The sequence below is a fragment of the Notechis scutatus genome, chromosome Z (genome assembly GCF_049901735.1).
Source record: "Notechis scutatus isolate UNSWTSFEM ecotype Mainland chromosome Z, rNotScu1.2, whole genome shotgun sequence".
Classification (NCBI taxonomy): domain Eukaryota; kingdom Metazoa; phylum Chordata; class Lepidosauria; order Squamata; family Elapidae; genus Notechis; species Notechis scutatus.
The window spans coordinates 121,802,894-121,825,207 of record NC_142025.1 but is presented as its reverse complement, the minus strand read 5'-3'; the positions used below and the strand labels follow the sequence as shown (position 1 = coordinate 121,825,207).

Here is a 22,314-nt window from a genome sequence, read left to right as displayed (position 1 = left end):
CGGCCGTCGCAGCAATTCACTTAAACGCCGAAGACAGGTCGTAACAGAGGGGCGAAATGCCTCTTTGCAAAATGTCTCTCGTAGCGACAGAAATGCGGGGCTCCATGGCGGTCGTTAAGTGGAGGACCAATGGAGAACTCACCGAAGAGACGGTCTCTGGCCGTCTGCCTTTTTCCTGGGGCGGTCCTCAAACTTACGACCTCGTTGCATCCCACCACGGTTAGGTTAGGGGTCGTGTGACGGCCATTTGTGCGACCTTCCCAGCTGACAAGCAAAGTCAATTGGGGTGGGGTGGGGGGAGAGAGAGCTGTGTTCACTTAACGACCGCATGGCTCACTTAACGACCGCAGTGATTCGCTGAACCGCGGTAGGGGAAAAAGTTGTCAAACTTGAGTGAATCTCTCTTAAGAACCGCCTGGCTTGGTGATGGATATTCTCGTTCCGACTGCGGTCGTAAGTCGAGATTGTCTGTCCTGGGGTGGCCTGGGGAGGGGGGATGCTGCGGTTTGTCATGGAGCATATTCTGCATCCCAGCCCCCCCAGGAAAAAAGGTCCTTCCCTGTATTTTCCAAAAGACTTCTGCAGATCAGAATAGCCAGGAATATTGGGGAGAAGGAAAGGGCACCACCAGGTGACCCAGCACTGAGCCATGGATGGCTTTGAAAGAAAAGCAAGGCCCGATCAGCCCTTGGCGACCAACGGAGATCTTTCAGCCCGCCAGAATCACCTGATTCCAGGTTCTCGTATCGTATTTCGCACCCGTTGCTCTTTCCAGAACTTTCCCCCTATATAAAGCCAGTATCCACTATTCGAAGGAGACCAAGAGGTGATCCATTTGTCTAACTGTAGCATCCCAGAGTGTTATGTCTCATCTGGCCGGGTAGCCAACCTCCCTTTGCCTCCTCCTAGATCCCGGTGGCCGTGAAGACGTTGCGTTCAGATGTCTCCTCCGACCCGGGGCCCTGATTGACTTCCTCAATGAGGTCAACGCCATGTGCTACCTGGATCACCCCCATCTCCTCCGCCTCCATGGCGTGGTGCTCACCCAGCCCCTCAAGATGGTAAGGGGTGGGGTAAGGGGCTCCAACTCTGGAGGATGGAATGGCGGTAGGGTCTCCGGCTTGAGCAAGCGGGTTGGGCTAGATGACCTGCAGGGTCCCTTCCGATTTGGTTATTCTGTAAGGGTCTTTTCCCAGAGCAGCGGGTTGAACTAGATGACCTCCAAGGTCCCTTCCAATTCCTGTTATTCTGTTATTCTGTTATTCTGAGCAGGGGGTTGGACTAGAATGACCTCCAAGGTCCCTTCCAATTCCTGTTATTCTGTTATTCTGAGCAGGGGGTTGGACTAGATGACCTCCAAGGTCCCTTCCAATTCCTGTTATTCTGTTATTCTGAGCAGGGGGTTGGACTAGATGACCACCAAGGTCCCTTCCGACTCTGTTATTCTGTTATTCTCAGCAGGGGGTTGGACTAGATGACATCGAAGGTCCCTTACAACACCTGTTATTCTGAGCAGGGGGTTGGACTGGATGTCCATCAAGGCCCCTTCCAACTCTTGTTATTCTGAGCAGGAGGTGTGACTAGATGACCTCCGAGGGCCCCTTCCAACTCCTGTTATTCTGTTATTCTCAGCAGGGGACTGGACTAGATGACCTCGAAGACCCCCTCCCAACTCTGTTCTTCCCCTGTTTGAGCAGGGGGTTGGGCTAGATGACCTCTGAGGTCCCTTCCAATTGATATTCTGTTAAATTTTCCAGTTTCCTTCCCAACTTTTCCTGGGGGTGGGGGTGGGGTTTGAAGACCAGGAAACTCCAAGCCTCCCCTGAGCTATTTGGGGGTTCAGAAGATCCGGGGCGACAGATCCGTGAGATCTACCTTCTTCCTCTCGGCAGGTGACGGAGTTGGCCGCGCTGGGCTCGCTCTACGACCGTCTCCAGCAGCCCTTCCCTCTGCACCAGCTCTGGAGCTATGCCACGCAAGTGGCGGGGGCCATGGCTTACCTGGAGTCCAAGCTCTTCGTCCACCGGGATCTGGCCACCCGCAACATCCTGCTGGTGTCCGAGGACCACGCCAAGATCGGCGATTTCGGCCTGATGCGCCCGCTGTCCAGCAGGAGCGACCGCTACGTCATGTCCGCCCACCGGCGCATCCCCTTTGCCTGGTAAGGCTCCCCAAAGCGGGGTGGAGGGAGGATTTAACTGCCTCTTTCCCCCCCACCCGTCTCCTTGGGCAGCTGCTAAACCCTCATGAGGACTAGCGCCTTGCCATGAGCTGTCGAGACCTGAATGACAGAACGTACCACACCAGGATTTAAGGGGGAGATCTGAGCTGGGAAGGGGTGAAAAATTTGGGGTGTCTCCTGAGCAGAGAAACGCCCCGAATGTCCTCTTGACTGGCCCGCTTTGCAAATCATGGTCTGTTTGTGCTTAAGAGCGAATCTCGACTTGCCAATTTGCCTTCCGCTTTCTATTTATCCGGATTTATAATGTCATGCTGTGCTAAGGATGGCTTCCCCTAAGCAACTTTTCAGGCTTGTGGACTTCAACTCCCAGAATTTGTCAGAAATGGTTGTAGGATCTCCCGTTTGGGCGGAGGGGGGTGGGGTTGGACTAGATGACCTCCAAGGTCCCTTCCAACTCTGGCATTCTAGATTCAATGAAAACAGAAGTGGCCTTCAGAAGTTGTGGGAGTTTCATACTTGGAAGCTTTTCAAGAAAAGACTGAGACTGCCATCTGTCAGAAAAATGTCCAGTGTCTCCTGCTTGGGAAGGGGGGGGTTGGACTAGATGACCTCCAGGGTCCCTTCCAACTCTGTTATTATTCTGTTATTCAGAAGTTGTGGGAGCTTCATCCCTGGAAGCTTTTCAAGAAGAGACTTGGACTGCCATTTGTCAGAAATGGTGTAGGGCCTCCTGCTTGGGAAGAGGGGGGGGGTTGGACTAGATGACCTCCAAGGTCCCTTCCGACTCTGGTATTCAGTGGAACAGAAGTTGCCTTCGGAAGTTGTAGGACTTCATCCCTGGAGGCTTGCAAGAAGAAACTGGACTGCCATTGGTCAAAAATGGTGGAGGGTTGGGTGGGGGGGGGGTTGGGCTAGATGACCTCCAGTATCCCTTCCAACTCTGATTATCTGTTATCTATGGGCTTTCGACTCCCAGAGTTCCTCAGCCCGCAAAGATTTACCCAGAATTCAGCACGGATAGGAGGACAAGAAGCCATGTCAATATAGACAACTTTAGCACATTTTTTTTTCCCATAGAGTAATTTTCTTAATAATAGATGGTGGGAATGCGGTAAATGTAATTTATATCTTGACTTCAGCCAAGTTGGGAGCGGGGAAAATGGCCGGCTGAGGAATTCTGGGAGTTGTAGTCCACAATTTTTAAAGGGGCCAAGCTTGGAGAGGCCCTGCCCTAAGCCCCTCCAGGTTGACTGACCCTCCCCCCTTTTTTTCCCCGTCCTTCCAGGTGCGCCCCCGAGAGTCTGCGCCAGGGCATCTTCACCAGCGCCTCGGACGTCTGGATGTTTGGGGTGACCCTCTGGGAGATGTTTTCCTACTGTGAGGAGCCCTGGGTGGGCTTGACGGGCAGGCAGGTGAGAACCGAGAGGGGGGTGGGCGGTCTAGTGGTTAGAGCCCAAAACCTGTCTGGGGGATGATGGGAACTGTAGTCTAAATCGATCCATGGAGCAGAAGTTGCTTGAACGTGGGGGAGGTGGGGGTTGGGCTAGATGACCTACAAGGTCCCTTCCGACTCTGGCATTCTATATTCAATGGAACAGAAGTCGCCTTCGGAAGTTGTGGGAGCTTCATTCCTGGAGGCTTTCAAGAAGCGACTGGACTGCCATCTTGTCAGAAATGGTGTAGGGTCTCCCGCTTGGGCAGAAGGGGGTTGGACTAGATGATCTCCAAGGTCCCTTCCGACTCTGTGAATCTGTCATTTGTAAAAACCTCAGGAGGTGGTAACGGGTTGGGCAGCTTTGGACCAGTCCGAGAGCGGTTCAGAAGCTGCGTGCTTTCCGATATGGCACTGGGAGTGGAGATGCATTGTCAGGGGAGGGCAAAAAAGTCAAGATGGCTGCCAGGCAACAGGGCATTTTAATCAACCTCCACTTTGTTTATTTTTTTCATGCATAAAACAGACATAAAAATGGGCAAAGGTTTGATGACGGCTGCCATCTAGAAGCCGTTTGGTCCAGTGATTGAAGCATCAGGCTAGAAACCAGGAGATTGGGAGTTCTAGTCCCGTTTTTGGCATGAAAGCAACTGGGTGGGGATTCTAGACCCCCCTTAGGCATGAAAAGGGCTGGGTGACTGTGGGCTAGTCCCTTTCTCAGCCCAAACCCACCTCGCAGGGTTGTCGTGGTGGGGAAAACAGGAAAAGGAAGAAATATCGGGCTTATTTATTTATCAAAATAAGAAAGACAGCAAAAATCTTTTTTAAAGAAATTAAAATTTGACTTTTTGAGCTTGTAGGCAGATTTTGTGTGCTCCTAACCTTGAATTGGATGTTTTATTTTTATTTTTCCCGACATCTCTCCCCCCCAAAAAACAGATCATGATCAAAATTGACCGAGAAGGAGGACGTTTAGAACGAACGGAGGACTGTCCCAGGAGCATCTACGCCCTGGCACTGAAATGCTGGGCTCACAACCCGGAAGAGAGGCCCAAATTCCGGGAAATCATCCACTTGTTGTCGGAGGTGAGAGGAGAGGCTGGGTTCAGATGACACTTGGGATGGGGGGGTCCTGGTGCCCGAAATCTTTAGATTCCTGTCCGGCCAGCAATTGGCCAGGTTGGGACTGCTGGGTGGCTGGCATCAGGCCAGTTTAGGGCAGGGGCCTCCAGACAGGGCCCCTTTAAGACTTGTGGACTTCAACTCCCAGCATTCCCCAGCTGACTGTGGAATTCTGGGAATTGAAGCCCATGAATCTTAAAATGGCCAGGTTTGGAGGCCTTTGGTTTAAGAGATGAAGATATGTGGACTTCAACTCCCAGAATTCCATAGCAAGCTTGGGAATGCTGGGTGTTGAAGTCCATAAGTCTTAAAGCGGCCACGTTTGAAGGTCTTTGGTTTAGGGTAGTGAAGCTATGTGGACTTCAACTCCCAGAATTCCACAGTGAGCTGGGGGAATGCTGGGTGTTGAAGTCCACAAGTCTTAAAAGGAGCCACGTTTGGAGGCCTTTTGTTTAAGTTATGAAGATACATGGACTTCAACTCCCAGAATTCTTAGCAGTGCCCATGTGTTACCACTGCCTGGGGATTCTGGGAACTGAAGTCCACACATCCGGAAGGAAGAGAGTTTGCCAGGCCCAGAGTCCCCTTAACGACTGTTTCGCTTAGCAACGGGAATGTTGCCCTCCTGCCTTTTCTGACCACGCCGTGTCTCTTTTGAACGCAGCTCCGTCCCAAAGAGACGACGGCCAGTCGTGCGTTTGGGGAGCCCGGCTGGCTCAGGCTGGAAGCCAACGACCCGATCACTATTATCGAAGGCAGGTGAGTGAGGGGTAGGGGAAAGGGGTCTGCTCTCCTCTCCTTCAGCCCCCCCCTCTCCAATTGCACTTCCTGTCCCTTCATTAATCGCCATCCTGCTTTTCAAGTTTCTAATTCCAATCCACCACCACCCCGTTCTTTGATTTTGATCTCTTCTCGCCTCTGTTCCTGGTCGTTTTGGAGGGCAGGGATCAGCGAGGTCATCTAAGCCAGGGGTCGCCAACCTTTTGGACCGCAGGGACCACCAAACTCATAATTTTAAATCCCAGGGACCACTAACCGGTTCTGTGGGCGTGGGGCCTAATTTGTGGGTGTGGCTTGGTGGGCATGTAACTGGCTGGGCATGGCTTGTATGTAAATATTATAAACATTTATATAAATATTGAATTTTTTTTATTAAAAAAGAGCAATTTTTACCCAAAATCAGGCAAAGCAGGCAGGCAGATTGAGTTGCTCACAGAATCACAGATTCATTCAGAAATCTATCTATCTGCCATCGGCTAGGTCAGTCTGTCATATAAAATTTGCTTGCAAGCAAACTGATAAAATTTGCTAGCACAAAATTAACTCACAACACACCATGTATGTAAATATTGATTTTTTTTTAATAAAAAAAAAGGAGCAACTTTTACCCAAAATCAGGCAAAGCAGGCAGGCAGATTGAGTTGCTCACAGAATCATTCAGTGACCTATCTATCTGCCATCGGCTAGCTCAGTCTGTCAAATTTGCTTGCTGTGAGTCTGCACGGAATAATAGAACCTTCAGTCCTAAGGGAGGTTCGGCTGTGCTTAAAAGCAGAGCTGAAGATCTAAAGACTAGCTAGAAAGCAAGAAATCCAACCGTTTCCTGCTTCCTAGCTAATCTAAATCTCCCTGCACAGAAGAACAGCTGAGGGTCGGAAAAAGGAAAAATAGCAATTTAGCAGGCAAGTTTGCCGGGTAAGGAGTGAGTGGGCGGGGAGGGTTCCCTCAGGCCATGTGGGCTGCACAGCCTGGGTTAATTGGCTTGGGGGGGTGAGATTTCTCTGCGGCCCACCAAAATTTTCTCACAGCCCACCAGTGGGCCGTGGGCCACCAGTTGGCGACCACTGATCTAAGCCAACCATCTTCCTGCTAATTGCTGTTTAGCATCATTGTAGTAGCTTATGCACCAAACACGAATTCCTTGTGTGTCCAATCACACTTGGCCAATAAAGAATTCTATTCTATTCTATTCTCTTCTCTTCTCTTCTATTCTATTCTATTCTATTCTATTCTATTCTAATTCTATTCTTATTCTATTCTTATTCTATTCTATTCTTATTCTATTCTATACTATTCTTATTCTATTCTATTCTTATTCTATTCTTATTCTATTCTTATTCTATTCTATTCTATTCTATTATTCTATTCTATTCTATTCTATTCTATTCTTATTCTATTCTATTCTATTCTATTCTTATTCTATTCTTATTCTATTCTATTCTATTCCATTCCATTCCATTTCTATTGTTATTCTATTCCTATTTCTATTTATTTATTTATTTGGTTTGTCAATTGCTTACAAGATAATACGTATAAGTATATACATAGTTATGAATACATGAAATGGGTACATATAAGAAAAATAAAAGAAACAATAGGACAGGGATGGGAGGCACGTTGGTGCACTTATGCACGCCCCCTACAGACCTCTTAGGAAAGGGGTGAGGTCAATAGTAGACAGTCTAAGGTTAAAGTTTTGGGGGTTTGGGGTTCCAGACTGATGAGCTGTATTCGAGTATTGGTCTAGCAAATGTTTTGTATGCTCTAGTTAGTAGTGTGATATTACCAGAGAGAAAGCTATGTAGGATTAGGATAACAACTCTTAATGCCTTTTTGGCTATGTAGTTACAGTGGGCTCTAGCACTTAGATCATTAGAGATGAGTTACTCCAAGGTCCTTTACAGAGCTTGGATCATCAACAAGGTCTTGACTATTCAGCCTGTATTTTATTTTCTGATTTTTTTTTGCCAATATGTAAGACAGAACATTTATTTGTTGAGATTTGAAGTTGCCATTTGTTTGACCATTCTGATACATAGTCGAAGTCTTTTTGAAGGGTAGCAGTATTGTCTGTGGTATTGAACAGCTTTACATCATCAGCAAAGAGAACACAGTTGCTCTTAATATTAATCTTAATATTTCTATTCCTATTTCTATTCTTATTCTATTCCTATTCTATTCCTATTTCTATTCTATTCTTATTCTATTCCAATTCTATTCCTATTTCTATTCTATTCCTATTCTATTCTTATTCTATTCCTATTTCTATTCTATTCTTATTCTGTTCCTATGCTATTCCTATTCTTATTCTATTCCTATTTCTATTCTATTCCTATACTTTTCCTATTTCTATTCTTATTCTATTCCTATTTCTATTCTATTCCTATTTCATTCCATTCCTATTCTATTCTATTTCTAATTCTACTATTGTTTTTCTATTTTTAATTCTATTCCTTATTCTATTTTTCTTTTCTATATACTATTTATTCTATTCTATTTCTATTCTTTCTATTCTATTTCTAATCCAATTCTATTATTTTTCTATTTTCTATTCTATTCTATTCTATTCTATTCTATTCTATTCTATTCTATTCTATTCTATTCTATTCTAATTCCACTCCATTCTTCCACTCTGCTCTATCCCATCTCGCAAAGTTTTCTGGGAAAAGTGGGCTGAGCAGAGACTCCAAGGAAAGGAAGGGGTTAACTCTGCTTCTTCTGAGGGGGAGTCAATCAACCTTTAGGCCACGCCTCCCTGGCCTGCGCATGCCCAGTTTCGGACTCGGCCTTTTCCCTCAGCCGAGAGACCCGTGGAAGACGGAGCTCTTCGAGGAGAGGACGCACTTATTGTTCCCCGGGTTCTGACGGCCCCGCGTAACAAGGCTCCGAAGCCTTCTCAAGACGGCTAAAGGGCGAGGCTGGCTCCCCCGGCCCGCTTGGCGTAGCCCGCCTTTTGTCCCGATCCCGTCAAGGTCACTCACCGAGCCCCGCAGGCAACGAACGAGTGCCCGGGGGAAGCCTAGAGCGGCTGAGAGAGAAATAAAGCCGCGGCGGCAGCAAAAGGTTCCTCACAGGAACGAGCCTGCCTGGTCCGGAGGCCCCGGATACTAAAATGGCGGAGCCGGGAACGGCAGGGCCGAGCGGGGAGGAGGACCAGAGTCCCCGAAAGGCTCCGCGGGGCCCAAGTCGGCCGCCAGAAGAGCCGCCGCCAGGCTGAAGGCGAGAGCCCTCTCCTCCCAGAGAGCCCCGAAGGCCGAGGAGAAGGATGCCCTGAGGGGCCGCCTGGAGGCCGCTGACAAAAGGGCCGCTGAGGCGGAAACAGCGCTAAAGGGAGGGGCGGAGACCCCCGCGGAGGAAACCGTTGGGGTTTCCCGCGCTTTTTCCAGCCCAGCAACTCAGCCAGCCAATCGGCGCGAAGCACCAGAGCCCGCTGGGCTCTCAGGCCGGGTCGCCAGGTGGCGCCAGAGAGCAGCTGTCTCTGCCCTCCGACGAGGCTTTTATGGCTCCTGATTCGAAGCCGCCGCCAGGAGAAGGGCAGCCACCGCCTAAGCGGAGGAAGGGGCGCCAGAGGCCAGCTTTACTCCCACGGCGGTGGCGGGACTTGGCCCACAGGAGAGTCAGGGCCCTGAAATCTCTGACCAGATGAAAATCCTGATATCGGAGGCCATAGCGCAGGGCATTGCGGCAGGCCTGCAACAAAGACCTAAGGCTGCTCCGAAGCCCCTGGAAAATCCCAAACATGAAGAGCAACACAAGGGATCCCCCACAGGGCTCTTTTCCCCATCCCTCTTTAAATCCTTGTTGTTCAAGGCCAAAGCCACAACAGGTATGGGAGCGGAGCCAGCGTTGGACCCGAATGAGTTGCTCTTTTCACAGCCAACCATAGAGAGCGAGGAAATCCCCTCCCCTGACCTATTCCGGGACCTGGTCCAACAGCAATGGGCCCAACCAGCAGTGTCCACTTCCCTAAATGACAGTGAAAGAAGATTTTATAATGTGGCCCCGGATTTCTCCAAGGCACTGGAAACACCAACTGTAGATGGCCCGGTGGCGGCCTTAGTAACCTCCCCCATCCTGCCTACCCATGTAGAGCAGGGTCTGAACCCAGGGGATAAATTGGAGGAGCAGACCCTCCGCAAGGTGCACAAGAACGCTGCCATGGCAATCAAAACATCGACAACCGCCTCATTCTTCAACAGGGCCACGTTGATGTGGCTCCGCCAGATACAAGCGAGAGTTCCCCCTGGTGACCTCCGCTTCCACCAAGATATGAACAAAGTGATAGCAGCTACGGAATTCTCGGCAGATGCCACCTTAACTGCCGCCAAGTTTGCTTCCAGGGCCCTTTCCTCTTCGGTGGTGGCCCGCCGACTACTGTGGCTTCGCTATTGGAAGGCAGACACGAAAAATATGTGGAACCTAGCCTCTGCTCCCTACAAGGGGGGCAATCTGTTTGGAGAGGCCCTAGAGTGCCTTCTGGTGGAGACTAAGGATGGGAGAAAGATCCTGCCTTCTCTTCATAGACCAGCTGATCGCCGTGGAAAAAATTTCCGTGGGGCTTCCTTTCGGCCCACCGGCACGGGGTTTGATGCCCCTCAAGCCCAGAGGGCATATACCCACAGACCAGGTTGGGAGCCGGACGGATCAGAGTTCAAGTACAGAAACAGAGGACACTTCCAAGGCAAGCGGCCATTTCAAGGCAGAGGCCGTCGCCCCTTTCACCGCTCCAAGTGATGACAGATCCAGCCCCCCCATTGGCGGGTGCTTAAGCCTATTCACCAATCAATAGGAAGCAACCCCAGAGGGCATGACCTGAGACTAGGTCTCCCTTGGATTCCTCTCCCCCACCCCCAAGTTTCTTCATACGTTGCCCCATCTCTTTTTTAAAAAGTTTTTTTATATTTACAATAATTCCAAAGTAAAACAAATTAAAATGGAGTAGGTGAAAATATAGAGAAATTTTAAGTTTGTTAAAAATGATAAGACATATGCAATAGTAGCTAAAAGAAAATGGGATTATTGTTATATTGGTTGAAAAAATATTAATTGTAATTTCTTTTACTTTCCAACCATTGATCAAATAAACCCCATACCATATAATATACCATTTCTTCTTTTTCTTTAGTTACCAATGTTAACCTATTCATCTCTGCACGTTCAAATATTTTCTCGATTACTTTTCCCTCTGCCGGTATCTTACCACTTTTCCAATTCTGAGCAGATACAATTTTAGTGTCTGTTAATACGTGTATGATTAAATATGCTTTTTTTTTTTTTACTGTAGCCTTCAGGTACAATCCCTAATAAAAATATTTCAGGTTTCAAATCTATATGTTGTTCTATCATTTTTTCCAACCATGTGTGTATTTTTATCCAATATTTTTTAGCTTCTTTGCAAGGCCATCATATATAGTATTATGTTCCAGGTGTCTGGTGGCCCTTCCAGCATTTGGCTGATTTATCTTTGAATATCTTAGCAAAGTGCCATCTATAAAACATTCTTGAACAAGTTTTTTTTTTTTTAAACAAGTTTTATTAATTTTCAAAACACACAAGTCATCATTATCCATTACATGTTTAACCTTTTTCCATTATAAATTTAACAAGTCAGATAAACTATAATTCTGTTTTAAACCATTTCCATATAAACATACAAAAACCTCTTATCCAATTTCCCTTTATTTCTCTTTACTCTTATTCAATTTTATTATTATTATTTCATCTATTTTTTTCTGACTTAGTTACCATTATTCTCATTCTATATTTCTACAAGGTTTTATTAATTCTCCCCCAAAAAAACAACATATACACACAACACACAAAACATAAAAAGGATCTTTTGGAAAGTAACTTGGACCCAGGTATCTCTCTTTTCATGGACTTCAATTATATTCATGCTCATCTTACATATCATTACTTATTTTATTTACCATTCTAAGTCTTCTATATTAACTTCTCCACATATCTCACTCTTCTTAATTCTATCTTAATTAATCATCTTAATTTGAGTCATTATATTTATATCTTTTGTCCATTCTCTATTGTACCTTTGTCTCAATCCTTTTAAAAAAAAGAAATTTCTCCTGAAATCACTAATCAGAGTATGATGCCTTTCTATCTCCCCACTAAATTAATCAAATTAATCTTTAAAATATCCAATCCGATTTTGCTTGGTACATTCTAACTGAATAATACATCCAAAACAATTAAATACATAGTTAAACAATAGATCTAAATATTAAAAACAAAATACTATAATGAAAGTTTTATAATAACATCAATACCATAATCTTATTAAACTCTTTAATTAAAGTTTAATATTCTAAATCTCCCCTCATATTATATTTTCAAACCAATCATTATTAACATTTCAACATTTTAATCTCTTATCAACTCTCAAGCCATTTAAATTTTCTATTTCTGATACAATACTACAATATCATCTTATGTACCTTGCAAAATCTCTTTGAAAAAATTATACTTATCCTTTATCCCTAAAAAAAATTTCTTTTTTTCCATTTAATTTCAAAACTTTGTAACTTTTCTCCACCTTTTCCCTTTCTTTCTTCTCCCAACAAACCTTTCTACCCCCCCTTCTTCTAGCCTCTGCCTTACTGGCTTCCCTTCTCTGTCGTATTCCTCTTCCCTTTTGTTTACCATCCTTATATTGATTTTGCACCTTATTTTTCCCTTTCTTAAATGTTTTTTTAAATCTTAAGTCCTTTATTTCTCTTCTTTTCCCTCTTCCTTCCCTCTTGGTCGAGTTCTGAGATTTATTAAAGATGGCTTCCTCTCTTTGTTCTTCTGCTGTCTTCATCTGTTGCAATGTTTGTTGATAGTTAATAAACGCCATTTCCAAAAAAAGGCAGGCTTCTTTCAAACCAGCTTTACCATTTTGTTTTGCTTGCTCATAATCTTTTCTCAGTTCCTCGATAGAAGAAGCCATTATAAATCTTTTCTTTTCTTTTCTCTTACAACAGTCAGAATATTCCAAAGGAAAAATAAGGCAATCCCAAAGTTATCAGTCAGTCCAAACCAAGACAGAGTTCCCACTCTCTCCTCCTAAGGTAGTATCAATCAGAGAAAAGAAAGTCCAAATCTGTTTCTTAAAATCTTATTGCAATATATTTTAGTCTTTCAATCCTTAAGGCATCTCCTCCAACAAAGTCTTAGCATACAAATATTTTTTTTTTAGTCCTCTCTTTTCCCACTCATCGCTTAAAGCCAGTTTTCACCTAAAAAAAATAGGTTTCTTAATATTCACTTTTTATTCTGTAAAAAGAGGGTAAGCTATCCTTTCAGCACCATTAAACTGCCGCTTTTTTCCTCTTCTCGAAGGTATCATTCAGAAAGTCATACTTTTCAGGAATTTTGTCAAATATATCTTAGAGTCCTAGGAACCAAGAAAAACTCTCCTCTCAAGCACTTTCTCCACTTCCTCCTGCGCATTCTTACCCGGCTGCCAGCTTCTTTGTGGCGGCCATTACGGATCGCCGCTGCACTGTCGTGGGAAAAGGGGGTTCTGCCGGGCCGGGAGGGGGTCTGCAACACCCCCAAACCCTTCTCCGATCCCCTACCTTCAGCTGCCCCTGCAGGGCAGCCTAGCTCCGCACCCGTCTGGGTCGGAGCCCCAAAACGGCTAGCGCGGCAGGGATCGCGCAGCTCGCAAATCCCTGCCACTCGCGAAGCCGACAAACCGGAAACTCCTAAACAATTTATTTAGCGACCGTTCCAAGTTACAACCGGAAAAATGAGATCGAGGACCAAGTTTTTTTAATATGCTGTCGATATTGTTAATTTATAATTCCTGTCCCATAGCTTCTGCCATTTTCTGTCCAATTTTTTTTGCCTATGCTATCGTTTCCTTAACTTGCTCTTCTAATTTAACACCTAGTAAATAGCAATACAGTTTTTGATTGGCTTATCTTCCATTCCTGCTAATATTTTATCCAATTCTGTCAACACCTTACGAATCTCTTCAGCTTTAATATCTTTTTCATATCTTGATTGTATTTGCGTATATGAGTACCAATGCATTTCCAACCCTTGTTCATTCAGTTGTTTTTGAGCTCCCCCTTTTCATTTAAGATATCTTTATATCTAGCAATAGTTCCCATTTTACAAACATTTGGGTGTATAAGTGCTTCCATCTTTGATAGCCAGACTGGAATCTTCATGTAATGTCCTCTGGTTTTTCCTCTGGAATGCATTGTTTTTCCCCACGCTAATAACAATGCATTCCTAACCATATGCCTTTGAAAATACCCATGTATTTTACTTCTCCCATACCATAAAAATGCATGCCAGCCCAATTGCAAATCATGTCCCTCTAACATCAACAACCTTCTATTTCTCAGTGTAACCCATTCTTTCATCCAGGTTAATACCGTGGCCTGATAATATACACTGCTCAAAAAAAATAAAGGGAACACAAAAATAAGACATCCTACATCTGAATGAATGAAATATTCTCATTAAATACTTTGTTCATTACATAGTTGAATGTGCTGACAACAAAATCACACAAAAATTATCAATGGAAATCAAATTTAGCAACCCATGGAGGTCTGGATATGGAGGTACACTCAAAATTAAAGTGGAAAAAAACCCTACAGGCTGATCCAACTTTGATGTAATGTCCTTAAAACAAGTCAAAATGAGGCTCAGTAGTGTGTGTGGCCTCCACGTGCCTATATGACCTCCCTACAACGCCTGGGCATGCTCCTGATGAGTGGCGGATGGTCTCCTGAGGGATCTCCTCCCACACCTGGACTAAAGCATCCCCCAACTCCTGGACAGTCTGGTGCAACGTGGCGTTGTTGGATGGAGTGAGACATGATGTCCCAGATGGGCTCAATTGGACTCAGGTCTGGGGAACGGGCGGGCCAGTCCATAGCATCAATGCCTTCGTTTTGCAGGAGCTGCTGACATACTCCAGCCACATGAGGTCTAGCATTGTCTTGCATTAGGAAGAACCCAGGGCCAAGCGCACCAGCATATGGTCTCTCAAGGGGTCTGGATCTCATTTCGGTACCTAATGGCAGTCAGGCTACCTCTGGCGAGCACATGGAGGGCTGTGTGGCCCCCTAAAGAAATGCCACCCCACACCATTACTGACCCACTCGGTCATGCTGGAGGATGTTGCAGGCAGCAGAACGTTCTCCACGGCGTCTCCAGACCCTGTCATGTCTGTCACGTGCTCAGTGTGAACCTGCTTTCATCTGTGAAGAGCACAGGGCGCCAGTGGCGAAGTTGCCAATCTTGCTGTTCTCTGGCAAATGCCAAACGTCCTGCATGGTGTTGGGCTGTAAGCACAACCCCCACCTGTGGACGTCGGGCCCTCATACCATCCTCATGGAGTCTGTTTCTGACTGTTTGAGCAGCTACATGCATATTTGTGGCCCGTTGGAGGTCATTTTGCAGGGCTCTGGCAGTGCTCCTCCTGTCCCTCCTTGCACAAAGGCGGAGGTAGCGGTCCTGATGCTGGGTTGTTGCCCTCCTACGGCCTCCTCCACGTCTCCTGATGTACTGGCCTGTCTCCTGGTAGCGCCTCCATGCTCTGGACACTACGCTGACAGACACAGCAAACCTTCTTGCCACAGCTCGCATTGATGTGCCATCCTGGATGAGCTGCACTACTTGAGCCACTTGTGTGGGTTGTAGACTCCGTCTCATGCTACCACTAGAGTGAAAGCACCGCCAGCATTCAAAAGTGACCAAACCATCAGCCAGAAAGCATAGGAACTGAGAAGTGGTCTGTGGTCACCACCTGCAGAACCACTCCTTTATTGGGGATGTCTTGCTAACTGCCTCTGCTTTCCACCTGTTGTCTATTCCATTTGCACAATAGCATGTGAAATTGATTGTCAATCAGTGTTGCTACCTAAGTGGACAGTTTGATTTCACAGAAGTGTGATTGACTTGGAGTTACATTGTGTTGTTTAAGTGTTCCCTTTATGTTTTTGAGCAGCGTATTTCCCAATTAGGTAACCCAAACCCTCCTCTGGTTCTTGCATCCTGCAACGTCTTTAAATTAACTCTTGGTTTCTTTCCTTGCCGTATGTATTTCAGTACTATTTTATTCTTCAAAAAAAAATCCCCCAATTTTATCAGAATTGTTTGAAACAAATACAATACTTTTGGTAATATGTTCATCTTAATCGCTGCAATTCTTCCTCTTAGCGATAACTACATCTTACCCCATTTTTCCAGATCTATCTTGATTTGTTGTTTGAGTTTGTAATAATTGTCATCTTTTATTGTTATGTCTGCTCTCTTCTATTTTTCCTATCAGTTCTAATTTTTTATCATCAGCTGTTGAATGTACTCTACCTTTTCTTCTACATTCCCTATTTTTTCATCCACTCTCCCTTTTGGCTTTTGTAATGTTTGAAGGATCATTTTAATTTCCACCTACATTGTAACCCTCTTTTCTTGCTGTAACACAACTCAATGGATCTCTGTCCTCCGGAGCTGGAAGCCGCCAAGGCTGAAGATGGAGCGGATGTTTGTTGCTTTTTTCATTTTTTGATATTGTATTTGTTGTCTCTTAATAATCACTTTATATTCCATTTTGTATTCAAAATCAATTTATATTCCACAACGGGGTCTTTCTCCAAATTTCTTTCTTCAACCCCTCTATGCCCTAATCCAAAATATTCCACCGGGGATGGGGCACTGCACAAATCCAGAGAGATCACCAAAATCCAAAAGGAAAAAAGAAATTCAGGAAAGAAAGTGATAAAAATAAAAATGAATCAAAAGGGGAAAAAATCCTTGTTATGTTAAATGTAAAAAGGTAAAGGAGATAGGAAAAAGAAAACAAAAATAGAAAAAAAGGTACCAATCTCAGTAAAAGATTGAAAGAAAAAAAATTAAAAATTGAGAAAGAGAAAAAGAAAAGAAAAAATGTATAGTAATATCCACTAGGTTATTCTAGTAGTCCAGTATGTCCCAAAATATAAAGCGGGAAGGATACGATTTAATTATCCAGTTGTAATCCACCTTATCTCAAGGAACAAGGCAAAAAGAGGCCACATGAAGACAGCAGTCCAACACGTGTTGGACATCCAAGCCATTCAACAGGTCCCAAAGGACCAACGGGCAGGGGTTCTACTGCATCCTGTTTGTAGTCCCAAAGACCTGGGGGGTGGAGAGCAATTCTGGACCTGAAAAGATTGAACAAATGTCTAATTTACAGAAAATTCCAGATTTGCAGTCCCCGCAGTCAATACTGGAGAGCATCCAAGAAGGCGACTTCCTAACATCTACAGACCTGACGGAGGCGTACCTCCACGTACCCATCTGGCTGTCCCACCGGCAGTTCCACTACATGGGCCGACATTATCGGCACAAGGCCCTTTCGCCTATCCCTAGCGCCCAGGACTTCCAGCAAATTGCTGGCGGCACATCTCTGGGTGATCCCAGTGCCCATCCAATGTTACCTGGACGATACCTTGATACAGTCTTCCTCTCCCCTCTGGGCGACAGGATCTGCAGATCACAATCCGGGCCCTACAAAATCATGGATTTTCCATCAAATTTTGACGAGCCATCTAGCTCCTTCCAACCGACTGCTTACACCTGGATCGCCTATAGTACTACAAGCTCTGATAAGTGCCGTTTGCACCATTACGCTCAGCCAGCCTGCGCTTCCTCACTTTCAAGGTGGCCTGCCTTGTGGCCATCACTTCGGCCAGACGGATATCTGAGCTGGTGGCTCTCTCCATAAGAGAGGATCTTTGCATATTCCACCCAAACAGGGTGGTCCTGCGGTTGGATCCCTCCTTCCTCCCCAAGGTGAACTCATTCCACAGGGTACAGGTCGTAACCTTGCCAGACTTCTCTCCGAGCCCAACCCACGCCCTGGAGAAGAAATCGCACACCTTGGACATCAGGATGGCCCTCCGCGCCTTACTTAAAACGGACAGCCTCCTTTAGAAGGTCAGAATCCGTGTTTATATCCTTCCAGCCCTCCACGCTGGGCAACAAGGTGACACCATCGACCATTGGCCGGTGGATACAGGCATGCATCGCCAAAGCTTACGAGCTCCAAGCTCTCCCATCGCCCAGGCGAGTGACAGCCCATTTGACCAGAAGCGCAGCCACGACGGTGGCATGGGTGACACGGCCTCCATCGAGGAGACCTGTAGGGCAGTAACGTGGTCTTCTGGATCCCCGTTCACAAGGCACTACAAGCTGGACGCCTTTGCTTCGGCTGAAGCGGCCTTTGGCAGGCGGGCGCTACAGAAGGTGCATATAGACTCGGACGCGGGACCAGACTGCTGCCCACCCTTAGGACAGCCGGCTTTGGGATGCCCCATTCCTTGGATTCTCTGCTCGGCACACCGAGAAGCAGCATATCAGGTAAGACCAATGCCCCTTTTACAACCTTTCTTGACGCCGTCGTTAAGTGAACCATCGCAGGGGGGTTAAAGTTAGTCGTACGGGTGGATAAGTGGATCCAGCTTTCCCCCTTGACTCTGCTTGTCAGAAGGATGATCATTGTGTGACTCTGGGAGGATGCCACTGCCGTAAATTTGAGTCTGTTGCCCGGCCCCCTGAAAATTTTTGATCGCGAGGATGCGGCAATGTCATTAAGGGTGAAAAACGGCCCTCCATCTCATTTCTCTGGTTGTAACTTGGAACGGTTGCTAAAGAAATTGTTTTTAGTCGATGATGTCCTGTAGCTGGTTTGTGAGGAGGGAGTTAGAATCGTGTGCATTAGTGTGTGTTTGTGTGTACGCACGCGTGCAAGTTTGGCCGTTTTAAGACTAGTGGACTTCTAACTCCCAGAGTTCCCCAGCCAACTAAGGAATTCTGGGAGTTGAAGTCCACAAGTCTTAAAAGTGGCCCAGCTTGTATACCCTTATGCTAGTTGACGGCAATGAATAAGCTGCCCGTTTAGCGATCGTTCCAAGTTTTAACGGCACTGGAGTTGTAGTCCCATCAACTCAGAAAAATCCCAATGGAGAATGCTGTGGGGCGTATTCCTCTCATCCCTCCTCCCCTTTCTCCCCCCTCCAGCCCCGAATCCTCCACCTGGCGGGGGCAAAACAAGCGGACTCTCAAAGTCGGCATCTTCCCGTCTTCCATCGCGACAGCAGCCGAGGAAGGAGCGCCCCCTGTTGGAAGTCCGCGGATCAGCCACCCCATCCGAAGCTCCTTCCTCCACCTGAGTCACGGGGATATCGAACCTGAGCGAGGATGGGGGTCTCCGGACCAGAAGGAGGAGTACGTAAGGGGGCAACGCATACCTACACACAGAGATAGACTTAACATGAAGAAAAGTGTGTCTTAGGATCCGTGCAGAACAAATCTCCAGTGTTTGAGTGCATACTGTCCACCAGTGGCCATCAGTGGTACTGCATTTTCTATCCAGGCTGCAGAAAACAGGGCTAAGGCCGTCATCCCAAGCAAGGGGGAGGGGGTGGCTGGACGCCCAACCCCAACTCTCTCACTGACCCCAGGGGAGCCATGTGCGTGGGATCGGGGAACAACTTGGGCCCGGGTTGAATTTCCACACTTTGAAGGGAATTCTTGGTAGTCCTCGGTTTATCATCAAGATGGGAAGCACAATTTCTGTGGCCAAATGAGACCGTTTAGGGGAGTTTCGCCCCCTTTTACAACCTGCCTTGCCGCAGGTGTGAAGAAAGCCACTGGCGTTAAGTGAGTCATGTGGTCATTCAGTGAACCCAGCTTCCTCCTGCTTGGGGGAAGCCATCCAAGAAGGTCACAAAAAGGGGATTAAGTGATCCCGGGACGATGCAACAGTTGTAAATATATGCCGGTTGCCAGGCGTCCGTATTTGGATCCTGTGAACGCAGGGATGCTGCAGCGGTCATAAGTGCGAGGACCAGTTGTAAGTCACTTTCTCCATGCCGCTCTAACTTCAAACGGTCATAAGTGCGAGGATCAGCTTGTAAGTGACATTCCCCCTGCTCTTCTACCTTCAAACGGTCATAAGTCCGAGAACTGGTTATACGTCCCTTTTTCCATGCCGTTGTTAACTTCCGTGGGTAAACGAATTGGTTGTAAAGAGAGAACTGCCTGCAATCGGCCGTCACTAACCGGAACATTGATGGTTTTTCTCCTTTATCCTAGGAAAAAACCGAAGCCGCTCGGGGGGCACCTCAGCCCCCCGACTCCCAGCAAGAGCAAGCAGCTGCTGCAACTGGCCCGTGAGTCTCCCCCCTCCCCTTAATGGAGAGCCTTAATTGGGCTGGTCTTCTACCCCCCACCCCGTTTTATTAACTCCTCCCCCCACTGCTGCCCCCTACAGGCCTCTCCAAAAGCTTGGAGTCTATTTCCGAGTGGTCCATCCTGCGTCCCAAGGCCAAGTTCCCCCCTTCCGGGGGACGGACCCAGCCGGGCTCCCCAGCGGCGTTTCAGCGACCTCCCGGCCCCCATCCCTTCACCCACCAAGCCCGCCACCGCCGCCGCCCGCATCCCCAACCCGGCCCTGCCGTCCTGGGCGCTGCCCAAGGCAGAGCCCGCGGGCCCCAAGGAGAAGGAGCAGCGGATGGGCCGGCCGGGTCCCAAAGGCGCCGGGGGGCCAAACCCTCCCGGCGGGCAGCGGCTGACCATGGGGAGATCGAGAAGAAGATCAAAGAGGTAAGGTTCCCACCTGGTCTTGCTCGGCACGTCTGTGTGGCTTCCCACAGGGGTGCTGTGAGGGCATCCATCTGGGCCTTGATCTCCCCGTCTGGATGTGGGCTGCTGCGGGGGGGGGGTCAGTTTCCCCTGGGGGCGGAAGAGGGATCGGCGGTGGACTGGGCAGCTTGAAAGGATGGGAAAGGAGACCACCCAGAGATGTTTGGCAGAGATGATCTCTAGAACAGGGGGTCCCCAACCATGGCACCTTTAAGACTTGGTGGACTCCAACTCCCAGAATCCTCCATTCAACCATAGCGCATTTTTTCCCTACTTCCTAGAGCGGAGAGATTGCAGAGGAAGGGATGACAAAGAGAGGAAGCAGGCAGAGAGAGTTGAAATCTTAGCGAAGATGGCTGGGGGAATTCTGGGAGTCAAAGTCCGCCAGTCTTAAAAGTTGCCAAGGTTGGGGGACCCTGGCTCTAGAAAGACAATGGGGAAACCCCTTGGACCAATTCTTTAAAGGCTGTCCTTGACTTACAACGCTTTGTTTAGTGACCGAAGTTACAACGGCACTGATTTTTTTTTTTTTAAGAGACTTGGGATTGTTTTCCCACACTTGCGACCATCGCAGCACTCCCGTGGTTGGGGGGGAGGATCAAAATTCAAACGCTCGGCAGCTGGTTTGCATTTATGACGGTGGCAGCATCCCGGGCGATCCCCCTTGGGGAGGGCAGGGAAGCCTGATTCACTTAACAGCCGTCTTACTGCAGTTCCCTTAACAACCGGCGGCCCCCCAAAGGTGGCAAAAACGGGGCAGTAACTCGGCTTTAGCGGCGGGAGTGTTTGGGAGGGGAGCTCGATAATGCCGGTCATTAAGTTGAGGACCGCCCGTATCCAGTGGGTGTTTTGATTGAACGGGTTGGCTCTTCAATTTGCCCTCCCCCCCCCCCAAATCGTCCTCCTAGGTTCTGTTTTGTAGTAGGAAGATGGGTTTTGTAGTCCCAAGGAAGTGGGACTACCTTGAAGGTTGGGGGGCGGTGAGGAAAGAGGGGGTTTTTTGGGGGGGGGAGAGGGCCTCGGGTGACGCTGCCCCCTCCCTCCCTCCCCTCGGCGCAGGTGGAAGACCGGGTGCACGGAGTAACCACTGAGGAGTGCCTGGAGGCCCTGCGGATGAACGGCTGGGAGGTCCCCAAAACCGTCCAGCTGCTGAAGGTGGGTAGCCAGCGTGCCCCCCTCAACGACCCCCCGCAGGGTCCGCCAGCGGGAAGGGAGGGGAAGGGGAGAGCGGGAGGGGAGGGAGGGGCTTCTCTGCCCAGCGGTGGCTTCTGGGAGTCATGAAGGGGAGGATCGACACCCCTGTCTTGGGCCAGAGGGGATTCTGCGACCCACTTCCTCCTCCCTCTCCCTTTTCCCAACTACTTTCCTTCCTTTTTCCTCCCTCCCTCCCTCTTCCTTCCCACTTTCCCTCCCCTTCCCTTTTGTTCCCTTCCTTCCTTCCTTCCCTTATTTATTTCCTTTCCTTCCTTCCCTCCCTCCCCCTTCTTTTCTCCCACCACCCTCCCCTCTTCTCCCTTCCTTCCCACTCCCATGTCCTCCCTCCTTCCCCTTCCTTCCTTCCCTTCCTTCCTCTTTCCTTTCCTTTCCTTTCCTTTCCTTTCCTTTCCTTTCCTCCCTTCTCACTCCCATGTCCTTCCTTTCCCTTTTGTTCCCTTCCTTCCTTCCTTTCCTTCCTTCCTCCCTCCCTCCCTCCCTCCCACAGGTCCACCAGCTCTTCAACCTCAGCTCCCTCTCGTGGGACGAATGCCGTCGCATCCTGGAGAAGCACCGCTGGAACCTGGCCATGGCCTCCCGCTACGTCCTCAGCCGGGGGCTCCGCACCTGAGCAGGGCCAGGGGGGCAGAGGGCAGAGGGGGGAGGCAGGGCCCAGGTAGCCCAGGATCCCGGCTCACCTGTGCTGCTGCCGGTGGGGCAGGAAAGCATCCCTGGCCTGGCCCTCCCCCAGCCAGCCCCTTCCCCCCTTCGGCCCAAGAGACAGTGCTCCGGTTGGGCAGCCTGGGGGTGAAGCCCTCCTCTGGAAGCTCGGGGCACCAAGGGTTGCTAGTCCTCTTGGAGGAGGGACGCCGTTGTTTCTAGAACTCGGCTTCTTCCCAGGAGCTGCAGGTTTCCCTCATTTACGAGCACGGCTAGCTTGGAACTATTTAGG

The 22,314-nt window shown here is 48.0% G+C and overlaps 1 protein-coding gene across 1 annotated transcript in view; it reads left to right on the top strand.

Moving 5' to 3' along the window:
• The window catches only part of TNK1 (tyrosine kinase non receptor 1), a 36,190-nt gene extending 13,876 nt beyond the window's left edge, over nt 1–22,314 (top strand). Inside the window, 13 exon segments of the mRNA XM_087947607.1 lie at nt 910–958; nt 961–1,061; nt 1,893–2,161; nt 3,468–3,594; nt 4,554–4,700; nt 5,401–5,495; nt 18,543–18,749; nt 19,620–19,696; nt 19,798–19,858; nt 19,860–20,101; nt 20,104–20,129; nt 21,228–21,323; nt 21,871–22,314. Of these exon segments, the coding sequence (XP_087803733.1) occupies nt 910–958; nt 961–1,061; nt 1,893–2,161; nt 3,468–3,594; nt 4,554–4,700; nt 5,401–5,495; nt 18,543–18,749; nt 19,620–19,696; nt 19,798–19,858; nt 19,860–20,101; nt 20,104–20,129; nt 21,228–21,323; nt 21,871–21,993 (1,620 nt within the window). The 3' untranslated portion in view covers nt 21,994–22,314.